The sequence below is a fragment of the Chinchilla lanigera genome, unplaced genomic scaffold (assembly GCF_000276665.1).
Source record: "Chinchilla lanigera isolate Chin_1 unplaced genomic scaffold, ChiLan1.0 scaffold00071, whole genome shotgun sequence".
Classification (NCBI taxonomy): Eukaryota; Metazoa; Chordata; class Mammalia; order Rodentia; family Chinchillidae; genus Chinchilla; species Chinchilla lanigera.
The window spans coordinates 2,412,611-2,423,462 of NW_004955472.1; the positions used below are offsets into that span (position 1 = coordinate 2,412,611).

General features: G+C 55.0%; 1 protein-coding gene and 1 long non-coding RNA gene across 2 annotated transcripts in view; both read right to left on the reverse strand.

Moving 5' to 3' along the window:
- Spink4 (serine peptidase inhibitor, Kazal type 4) overlaps positions 1–3,058 on the reverse strand; it is a 9,390-nt gene extending 6,332 nt beyond the window's left edge. Inside the window, exon 1 of the mRNA XM_005401107.2 lies at positions 2,884–3,058. Within this exon, the coding sequence (XP_005401164.1) occupies positions 2,884–2,944 (61 nt within the window). The 5' untranslated portion in view covers positions 2,945–3,058. The remainder of the gene's footprint in view (positions 1–2,883) is intronic.
- A 1,408-nt stretch (positions 3,059–4,466) lies between these two features.
- LOC106150328 lies at positions 4,467–9,086 on the reverse strand. The gene is made up of 3 exons (XR_001237072.1): positions 8,900–9,086; positions 7,968–8,140; positions 4,467–5,273 (listed from the first exon to the last, which is right to left on the reverse strand). It is a non-coding gene; the product is annotated as an uncharacterized LOC106150328 (long non-coding RNA).
- Between the last annotated feature and the right edge of the window lie 1,766 nt (positions 9,087–10,852).

Here is a 10,852-nt window from a genome sequence, read left to right on the forward strand (position 1 = left end):
AGCTATGTGATAACAGAGAGGGAAGGAGGCTGTCTCTGGAAGCACTGAGCTCCCTGTCGCAGGAAGTGTGGCGGAACCGTGTTCTGCAGATGCTATCATTACGAGAGATTTCCAAGGCAGAGTAGAGGAAGGAGATCGAGGCTGCCACCTCTGACGTGCCTGGCTGTGTGTGGGGCGTCAGAGTGCAGATCCAGCCCTGTTGCCACCCTGCTTAAAGCCCTTCCAGACCCTGATTGCCCCAACTAGGAATGGCTCAAGTGTCCTTCCCGGGGAGAACGGATGAGCTGTGATGCTTCCTAGGGCAGGGTACTGCTCAGCAACCAAACAGCTGGTACACACCATGTGGTGGTACACACCATGTGGCTGAACCTCAAAGACCTTTCGCTGAGCGAAAGGAAGCAACAGACAAGCTTACAGGGCATATGATTCCACTTGTGTGAAATTCTAGAGCGGCTGGCTGACCCGGGGTGGGAAGAGGTGGGGAGCAGCTGGGCTCTGCGGCCTCGGAGAAGAGGGCGGGTGGGGTGGACGGGCAGGACGGAGCTTTCTGGGGCAGTGGAAATGTTCTGCCTCTCAGCCAGGGCTTGGATCATGCAGGTGCAGCGTGAGAGCCACTGATAAGATCTATGAAGTGATAATGTTTATGCATTTCACCGTAGGTAACTGTTAGGCCAAAGAAAAACATTCAAAGATATGAAGCCGTCCCCCGGCTCCCTGTCCTGGCGGCGGCCTCCCTGGGGGCCTGAGCACCTGGGCTTATGTTTGGGGCACCCTGGCAGCTGGCCCCGGCCTGCTCAGTGCGCGCTCCGTGCGCCTCCGCTGCGGTGGCCCCGGCTGAGAAGTCCCGTACCCGGTCTTCTCCTACCGTCCCTGACCAGTCCTTCGGGGCCCAGGCCCGCTCCCTGGTGTCCCGCACAGCTCCCGCGCAGACCTGGATTCGGGCTCCGCGGAAAGCCCGCGCGGTCCCACGCACTGGGTCCGCCCCAACGCCCCGCGCGCCTGAGCCTCGCGGCCCTGTCCCCGCCACGCAGCCGCTGCTCCACGCTGCGCAAAGGGCGTGTTTGAGAGCTGAGCGAGTGCCCGGGAGAGCGTGAACCCCGGGCGCAGCGTTTCTTCCTGGGGGTGCAGGGAGAGCTGCGCTTCTCCCCGGCCTCCCGCTCCTCACGAGGGCCAGGTGGGCTCTCAGGTGCGTGCAGGGACCCGTCCTCAAGGCAGCCCCTGGGGGTCCCCACGCGAGCTTCTCGGGGGGCGGTGCTGGGCTGGGCCCGGAGCCCCGGACCGTGCCTCGCCCCCAGGCCCCGGTGGGCGGCCGCAGCTGGGGAGGCGGCCTGCGGGGGCTGCCTTAGCACGCGGCGGCTTCTGTCCAGCGGGCCGGCCGGCCTCCCTGCTTCCCACCCGACTTGATCCTTAACGTGTGCAGCGATGCTCCTAAGCACAGCGCCTACCCCTCACCTGGAGGAGAAGCCCAGTGCGCGCAGGCCGCGGCCTTACTCAGGGGAGTCCCCCGGCCCGGCGCCCAGTCCCTTGCCCGCCCCAGCCTCGCCGGCGGCCGGCGTCGGGCCCTTGCCTGCAGGCCCGGCTCCCGAGCCGCCGCGCCTCCCTCGCCTGCATCAGCTGCTCAGAGACGCCGCCCCGCTGACCGGACGGAAAGCTGCGAACCCTCCCGGCCCCCTTTCCTTACCGCCCCCTCGCCTTCCCGTTTGGGTTGTTTCTTTGCGGCCCTGAGGATTGAACCAGATGTATCACCAGCCTCTTCTGTTTTCTGTTTCGAGACAGGGTCTCACTAGGTCGCCATGTGCAGCTTAACGCAGTATCCGTCCTTGCTTCCTTCCTCCTTTCCTCCCTCCCTCCCTCCCTTCTTTCCTTCCTCTCCTTTCTTTTTTCTCTCTTTCTCTCTTTCTTTCCTTATTTCCAATACTAGGGACTCAGCTTCTCACTGAACTGTATCCTCAGCCCTTTAAAAAGAAAATTCTAGCCAGGCGTGGTGGTGTATGCCTGTAATCCCAGCACTCGGGAGGCTGAGGCAGGAGAATCTTTGTAGCCGGGGCTACTGCATAGTGAGACCCTGTCTCAAAAAGACAAAAAAAAAAAAAATTAAAAAAACAAGAAAAATCTTTTTTTTTTAAATTTTGAGATAGGGTCTCCCTGAGTTTCTCAAGTGGGAGTTAAACTTGCAATCCTCCTGCCTCGGCCTTCTTGCCTGTTGTACCTTTCTTGTTTACTGTCTGTTTTTCTTTCCCTGTATCCCATTGGATTTAAGCTCCACCAGGACAGTACTTTTCCTGTTTTGATCACTCATGTGTGAAGGTCCCAGAACAGCACCTGACAGAGCTGTGATGTGCTGAGAGGCCCCAGGCCTGCGGATGGCCTACCCCAGGGGTATGTCTAGCTCTATCCAGGGGCTCCCGAGGGCCGGGCTCCCACTGCTCCCATGGCTGTGCTCAGTGCCAGACGCCAGCCTGTCAGAGCAGAACAGCAGTGCAGAGCGCTCAGAACGAGTCTTCTTAGCACCTGTCAGCCCCAACCAACGGGCCTGCCCGGCTCTCCTAAGGGCGGAGACCCACCTTCTCCTCCTGCCTCTTCCACCTCCAGCCTCGAAATGCTTAGTGAAGCTTTGAGCTGGAGCAACCTCCTATTTATGGCAGGAAAAACTGAGGCCCTAGGAAGGGGGAGGGGTGGCAATCATGGACCGAGGTCAGGATTTGGAGCCAAGTTTTTCTTTCTCCTAGTCAGGCTTCGCCCACCGCAGCGGAGGGCACACACGTGAAACAGAAGAGCAGCAAGGAGAGCTGAGCCCGGCGTGGTATTCCAGGCTGGCCTGTGCCCCCACCCCAAGCTCACTGACCGACACCAAGCTGCGCAGTCCAGGTTCTGCCCACTCACCCCTGTCCACAATGAGGAGGGCAGCCAAGGCCAGGGTAACCACCCACGGGCGGACGGCCATGCTGATCCTGAACTGGCGCGGTCTCAGCTAGCTGGGGTCTGGGCCAGGAGGAAGGACGGAGACCTGTTTATAGTGCCCATCCCCGCCCTTCTCTTATCTGGGACCAGCTGGAGGCCGGAGTGTCACCCCAAGTTAATCTCTGCATCCTGGAGTTGGGAAAGGGATCTGCTCGAGCAGAGATGCTGAGCTGGTGGCTGTGGCTGTGGGCCTGGCGGCTTTCCAGAGGGAGCAAAAGTTTAGACGGCTTGCCAAGGTGATTCCAGTCTGTGAGCTGAAGCAAGGAGGGGAAAATTGAAGAAAAGAGAAAAACAGAGACCAAGGCAGGGGGAGGGGCTGAGGGAGGGAGGTAGAGGGAATGGTGGGCCAGAGAGAGCCGGAGAAAGCAGCACATAGCTGGTAAAAGGCAGAGAAACGGGCTGGAGACTCGGCTGCCTTTGCCGGTGCCGCCCCAGCCAACTCTGGGACTTTCGAAAAGCCGCCTTGCTTTTTTGTTTTGCTTTTTTGAGACAAGGTCTCACTATGTAGTCCAGGCTGGCCTCCAACTCACAACGATCCTTCCTGCCTCGGCCTCTTGAATGCTGGGGTTGCAGGCATGCACCACCACGCCTGGCTTCAGAAAAGTCACTTTTCTTAACTGGACCTCAGTTTACCTATAGACAACATGGATATGATAATTCTGGCTCTGCCCCCCTTCCAGGGATGCTGCGCAGATATCAGACGAGATGATATCTACTCCACTTTAGGGTAGATGATATCTACTGTACACGTAGGAAATGAGGTAAATGTAAACAGAACTGATTCTTTTTTACCTTTTATTTGTTTCACACAACTACACAACTGTGTGGGCCCAACTGCAAACAAAACAAAACCTTTTACTAGCATGCTTCATGGCCTACTCCTCCTGCCCCTCAGATAAAACAGACTGAAAGGAAGATGTCCTTTTGCTTTGCAGGTATTATATCTTTCTTTGTATTTCAAAGGGTTAAATATAAACACAGTTCTTTCTTTTTCTTTCTTTCTTTCTTTCTCTCTTTTGTATGTTTTTTGAGACTGGCTCTTGTTATGTATTTCAGGCTGGCCTTGGATTTATGGCAACCCTCTTGCATCAGCCTTCCAGGGCTGGGGTTACAAGTGTGTGCCAGCATGCCCAGCTACATGTGATTCTTCTCAAGAAAAAGCAACATCTAAAACTCCCCCATACCTATATAATATGTATGAATGATTATTCTCAGAGAATTTCTAATTTATACAAAGTATAACAAAATTGTATTTACTGACGCTTTTCTATAATTCACTTGGAGGAAAGATTCTAAGCTACAGATCTATAGATTAGATCCCCCTGGGGAGAATATTAAAAATACAAATTCTGGGCTTAACTCTGAAATATTTAAGTCAAAACAGCAGCGTTGGGCCGGAGGTGTAGCTCAGTGGCAGTGGGCTCGCCCAGCCTGAATGAGGCCCTATGTGTGATCTTCGGTGCAGAAAGATACAATCTGTTTTTTTTTTTTTTTTTTTGAAAGATTCATTTTGGAAGATTTCACGCCTACTGAGAAATTTTAAGAAGAGTACAATGAGTCAATGGGAAAACTCTTATTCAAAAGCAGCCCTTTGAGAGCATCAGGCAATCCCACGGTCGCTTCTGCACAGCAGTAGAAGTCCCAGATCTGCAGCCGAGCCCAGCGCGAGGTCCCCAGCAGTTCCTGGCTCGGCTTCAAAACCCTCTTGTCCCCCCCAGGTACCTGCGCCGCTCTATGGTTGTCCCTCAGGCAGGTGGCAGCTACCCTTCCGTTGCTGAGCCGGGCAGAGCAAATATTTAATGATTATTTCCTGTCCTAAAGCCAGAACACCATCTCCTAAAGGGAGGGGAACTTGGAGGGCAAACTAGGTTCAGTGTCCTATCTTCTGCTCCGGCCTTTTTACAGCAGGCCCGCCTGGAAGTTATTCATCCTCCACTGCTGGGGAGCTCACTACCTACCAGTTTCACTGCTGGGTGGTCTGGAGCAGTCGTGCCTCACCAAGCGATCTGTTGCCCTGAGACTCCTTGGGGTGGAGGGTCCGGTCTGTCTCCGGCCTCCCGCACCCACACGCAGCCCGGGCGAGCACCTGCAGGCCGACCAGGGCCAGGCCCTCGCCTGCCTCCTGACCCTGCACACGACGATTCTGGGCTTCTCTTCGTTTCCCGTCTGACTCCCTGGTGTGCTTCCACCGGCCCCCCAAGGAATGAAGTAGAGCAGAAGGGTTCCTCACGTCCCTCTTTTTGGACTGTAGGTCTCTATCAATGTGGCAGGAATGTTGCTGGCAAGGGACCAGAAAGCTCGAATCCTGCATCCTTCAAAATAAAACCAAGGACAGCAGCCTTAAATCAAGGGCAGCCCACGAAGTCCCGAACTCCTCACCATCCCATTCTGGAAAAACATAGTAACTCAGAGTAACAAACATCCTAATCCACCCTCCCATCAAAGTATGAACCTAACTCCTGCGTCCCACCGCTATTGGACAGCACCTGGTGTCAGCACATCTGAGTAAAGCTCATTCATTCATTCATTCATTTATTCATTCATTCATTCATTTATTCATTCATTCATTCATTTAAGAAGAGTTTAATGAAGCCGGGTGTGGTGGCACATGTCTCTAATACCAGCACTCAGCAGGCTGAGGCAGGAGGATTGCCGGGAGTTCAAGGCCAGCCTGAACTACATAGTGCAATCTTGTCTAAAGAAAAAGAGAGTTTAATGAGCCACCAAGTGCCGTGCACTGTGTTGAGGGCATCACTGTGACAATGAGCCAGACACAGTGTCTGCCCTCAAGCAGATGTGGTGACGTGCAGCGACACAAAATAGCAGCAAAACCACACCTGCCCCACTGGAGCAAGCCCAGGAGTGAGCACGCTCAGTGCTGCTTCCCACAGGGCAAACCTGACCAAGTCACCCTGGCCCCAAATGCCGGGATGGCGCCCACTGCCAACAGGGCAGCCCAGGCTCCTGAATCTGGCATTCAAGGCTCGTAGGTACCTAATTCCAGCCTATCTGTCCAGCTTTGCCTTTGCCCCACCCCACGCTGGACCTGCACGTTTTCAGTTCGGTTGAACCTGCTGCACCTTTGTCCTCTCAGCTGGCAGTGCTGGCTCTCCTTTCTCTATTGTCCCCCCAGTCCTAGAAGCACCAGATCAACCTGGGCATGGTGCTGTACTCCTGTAATCCTCAGGAGGCTGAGGCAGGAGGATTGCAAATTCAGAGCCAGCATGGGCAATCTAATAAGACTGTCAAAATAACAGTTTAAAAAGGGCCAGGGATGTAGGACTTAAGTTTAATCCTTAGTAGGCAAAAAAAAAAAAAAAAAAAATAAATTCCTTGAGCATCCCCTCTTCTGAAAACTCCCCTTACTGTCCTGAGCCGTCCTGAGCCGTCCTGAGCCGTCCTGAGCCTGACCATCATCACCTAGGCCAAATGGTCCGCCCGACCCCCGCCTCCTCTGTCAGAGCCCCTCCCCCCGCACTCTGATGGTGTTTGCTCACCCACTTCCACAGCTAAGCCATGAGCGCTCCGGGAATAAGGACACTGCTTCACTCATCTCTATTTCCCTGGTGCCCAGTCCCAAATCGGGCACACAGTAGCTGCTCAATAAATGTTAAGGGGCAGTTGCAAGGAAAGGAGAGGAAGAGGACAGTGGGCAGAGACCATGCCACCTCTGGGGGAAGGACTTGGAAGGTGAAGCAGTTTCTGTCTCCACTGATCCCCTTAAGCTCTTGGGATGCCCTGAGAGCCCAAGACAGAGCCTGACATACCAAGACCTTCTGGGGCCATAGCCTGGATCCGAGTGGCTGCTCCCTCTCAATCTGAACCAAACCCTCCTCTGTCCTCCTCACCCTCTGGCTTCCCCGGGACGCAGAAGTATACAGGAGGAGAGTTCTAGACCAGGAGTGAGGCAGTCTGGGTTTGCTCACTCATCCCACAAACATTTATTAAGCACCTATCATGCTCTATGCATGCTTTAGTCAACAGGGGTTCAGGGATTCAGCTATGAATAAGACAGAGACAGCCTGTGTCTCAAGGAGCTTCCATGCTGGGGCGGGTGACAGACAGCAAAGACCTACAACGATGAGCACATGGCATGTTATGTAGGGAAGAAACCCAGAGGTACAAGGAGAGCGTGACAGGGCAGGTGGGTGCCCTTTTTACAGTATCCTGTGACAGGAGGGAACAAGCGCCTCATAGGTCTGGGGGAAGAGCCACCAAGCGGAGAAGCTGCAAGCGCAAAGGGCCTGGGTGGGAACAAGCCTGGCATGTTCAAGATGCAAACACTAAGGAGTACGTTGTGTTCAGAGTGAAATGCAAGGAAAGTGAGTAGCAGGAGGTGACAGACGCCATACTCAGGTCTAAGCTCAGCACCAGCTCCTTGGGTGAACGTGGGTGCATCCCTTTTCTCCCACTGGAGAAACGGGCTTGCCAACACTTGCTGCCGCCAGCCTAAGCCCAGAGCCGCTGGCCGCCCTAGGGAAGAACGTGAGGTGCACCGCGTGCAGTCCCTGCGGTACCGAGGAAGGGCTCAAGTGCGGATTCCTGGAAGCAGAGCAAAGGCCGAGGCCTACGCGGGTTCCGAGCTCAAAACAGAAGACAGAGATGCCCTACAGCCAGGCTGCAGCAGGGAAGCTGGGCAGTTCCTCCAGCTCCTGGCCCGGTGAGAGTGAGGACTGGGGGGCATGAGTCTTGACTGGGCCAGTTCTCCCAGCCCCACCCAGTGGCCTCTGTGCCATCTGTTCAGTTTGGACGGGGCCCAGCTCCTGTGGGAGCACCGCCACTCCTTGATGACGACAACACCGGATTCATTGGTTCTGAATGACGCGTCCCGCTGCTGGGTGGAGGGTGCAATGGCGTTGCTTGGCTTAAGGTGGATTAGCTAAGCTCAGGTAGGCCTTGGGCCTGCCAGATGGCATGGCCAACATGCCAGCTTGCCCCTGCACCGCTTTCCCTCGCCCCTCGCCCGTATCCTGCTCCACCCTTCCCCCAGCATGAAATGTTCTCACCTGCCCATCTGCCTGCTGGGAGCAGCGCCGTGGGCATCCACTCCAGGGAGCCTGAGTGTGGGCCCAGCCCGCTGCGCCAGCCGGTCCTATCGTGGGCTCCCCAGCCGCTCCGCTCCATGCCCCAGGTCTGGAAGCCACTGCACCCACTCTGCCGCATCCGGAGTTGCAGGCCCCTGCATCGGGACAGCAGGGGGAAAGGGTACTGCTCTTATGGCGGTGTCTAAATGTCCCTCCAAAGCCTCATGCAGTCTTAAATGGGGCTTTATGAGAGGAGGCTGGATCTAGAGCGTGTGGTGCTGGGATTAAGGGTGTGTGTTACTAAATCCGTCCCCCATTGGTTTGGCACCGCCCCAATCCCAGTAGCCTGGATAGAGTATAAAAGGGGCAGAAATGGGGCTGGGGATTTAGCTCAGCGCCATAGCACCTGCCTGGCAAGCGCAAGGTCGTGAGTTCAATTCCCAGTACCGGAAAAAAACCAAAACCAAAAAAAAAAAGAGGGCAGAAAGATGCTGTTAAAGTCCCTTTTCCACCAGCATGAATGGCTGCCCCTCTGCCCTGTACCATCCTGCCTTGGAGCCACCTGAGTACGGACTGAAACCACCTCAGACTGTGAGCTAAATAAACCTTTGCTCCTTTAACTTTGGGTGTTGGGTGTTTTGTCTCAGCCATGAGAGAAGAGTAACTAAGACAGGCTCCTACCTCCGTGAGGGGGGGACTCATGTACTTGTCTGAGCCCTGACTCCAAGGAGGACTTGGGGACAAGAGTGGCTGGCGTCATGCTCCGTGGACACACCCACCCTTCCATGCCTTAGATGCTTCCTGAGCACCCACTGCGGGGCACCGTGCCAGACCTGAGTCTGCAGAGGTGAGCCAGACTGGAGCCCTGCGCTCCAGGAGCTTGCGGCTCAAAGGTGGTGGGAGGTAGTACTGACCCCTGAGCGGGCTGAAGCAGGGAGAGAGACGTTTTCTCCCCTCCGGTAACCTGCGGATCCCTTGCTTCTTGTGCTGCAAAGTCAACTTACAGGTGCCCGTGTACCCAGAGCTGCCCTACATCACAATGCTGCCACTGGGTAGACAACACACCATCATCCTGGTGACCGACGCGGAGCTGGGCATCGGCCCGAAGTCTCTCTCATCTCTACATTCAAGAAACCAGCTCTTGGGGGCTGGGGATTTAGCTCAGCGGCACAGCACCTGCCTAGCAAGTGCAAGGTTGTGAGTTCGATTCCCAGTACTGGAAAAAAACCAAAACCAAGAAAAGAGAAATCAGCTTTCAGCTGGGTGTGGCGATGCATACGTGTGATCCCACTGATCCCATCTACTCAGCTGGCTGAGGCAAGAGGACTCGGCAAGTTTGAGTCCAGCTGAGCGATTTAGTGAGATCTTGTCTCAAAAGCTAATAAACAAACAAAAACACCTTGGGGTGTGGATGAGTGGTAGAGTACTTGCCTAGCTCGCACAAGGCCCTGGGCTCAGCCTCCAGTACTGAAAACAAGAAAACAAGACAAGGAAATAAGACTTACTGGCTTCACCTCCTTACACGTATCCATCTCCTGCTCTGTATTTCCTGTCTGCCTCTGGGCTCCATTACTCACATTGCCCCCGCCTCCCCCTCTGTTCTGCCTTCAGAGGGATCTTTCTGAAATGCAAAACTGATCACATCATCTTCCTGCTTAATATTGTTTTATTACGATGGGTCAATTCAATTAAATTGTTCAATAAATATTGGCTCAAAGGCCGGGCGTGGTGGCACACGCCTGTAATCCCAGCACTTGGGATGCTGAGGCAGGAGGATCGTTGTGAGTTGGAGACCAGCCTAGGCAACAAAGTGAGCTCAAGGTCAGCCTGAACTGCATAGTGAGACCCTATCTCAAAAAGACCAAAAAAAAAAAAAAAAAAAAAAAAAATTGGCTCAAAGATGAACACCAGACTCCGTGGCCTGACCTGCAAGTTCCTCCACGGATGGGCCTTTGGCAGCCTCTCTAGCTCAGCATAGAGCACGTCACCCTTCATGTCACCGGACAGACCGTCCGCAGACTTGCACCTGCTCCCTCTGCCTGCTGTGTCTCCACATCACCACCCTCGCCCTCTGTTCCCGGGCCCTCAGCCCACCCCAGTCTGGGTCCCACCTCTGTCCCTGTAGGACCTGCAATGTCACGTGACCCTATCGTGCTTGTGGGACAATCTCCTACTTCCTCAGAGGGAGCCCAGGGGACGCCCCATTCACCGCACATCCCCAGGGCTCTGCGCAGCACCCAGCACGTCTCCAGTGGGTCTCTGGGTCCAGCCAGTGACTATCCTACGTTGTATCAACAGTGGTGGGAAAAGGGGTGCCACAGTGCTCTATTCCAAGGACCGCAGTTTCTTTTTGTCCATCCTACTGGGCATCCAAGAACCTAGCGTCTCTCCCAAGACCCACTAGGTGCGGCGTTTCATCTCCAAATGCTGCCCCCAAGCCATGTGGCAAATACAGGGCGCTGCGCAGACTGACAGCTTGCAGACTCTCCCAGGTCGCTGGGTTGCTGACTGCTACCTCCCCTCTGGCCTGCGCAGTCCTTCCAGAGAGAGGCAGGAGACCATGGTGCCAGCAGACCTGGGCCCTGAAGTCGCAGACCTTTCCCGTGTGCGCTTGCGCAGTTTCCCTTCTGAGCCTCAGCGCTGCCAGGTCGTTGTACTGAACGCGGCCTGCTCCTTGCCAAAGGGCACCATTCGCCGTGTTTGATGAGCACCACCGGGGGCAGGTAGGGTGCCGAGCAGCAAACGGCACAGACAAGGCACATCCCAAAGGGTTCCGAGACGTGCTGGGGAACGTGGTTGGTTTTTTTTTGTTTTGTTTTGTTTTTTTTTAACAATGGTCTTCAAACTTTATTCTTGTGTTTTGTTTT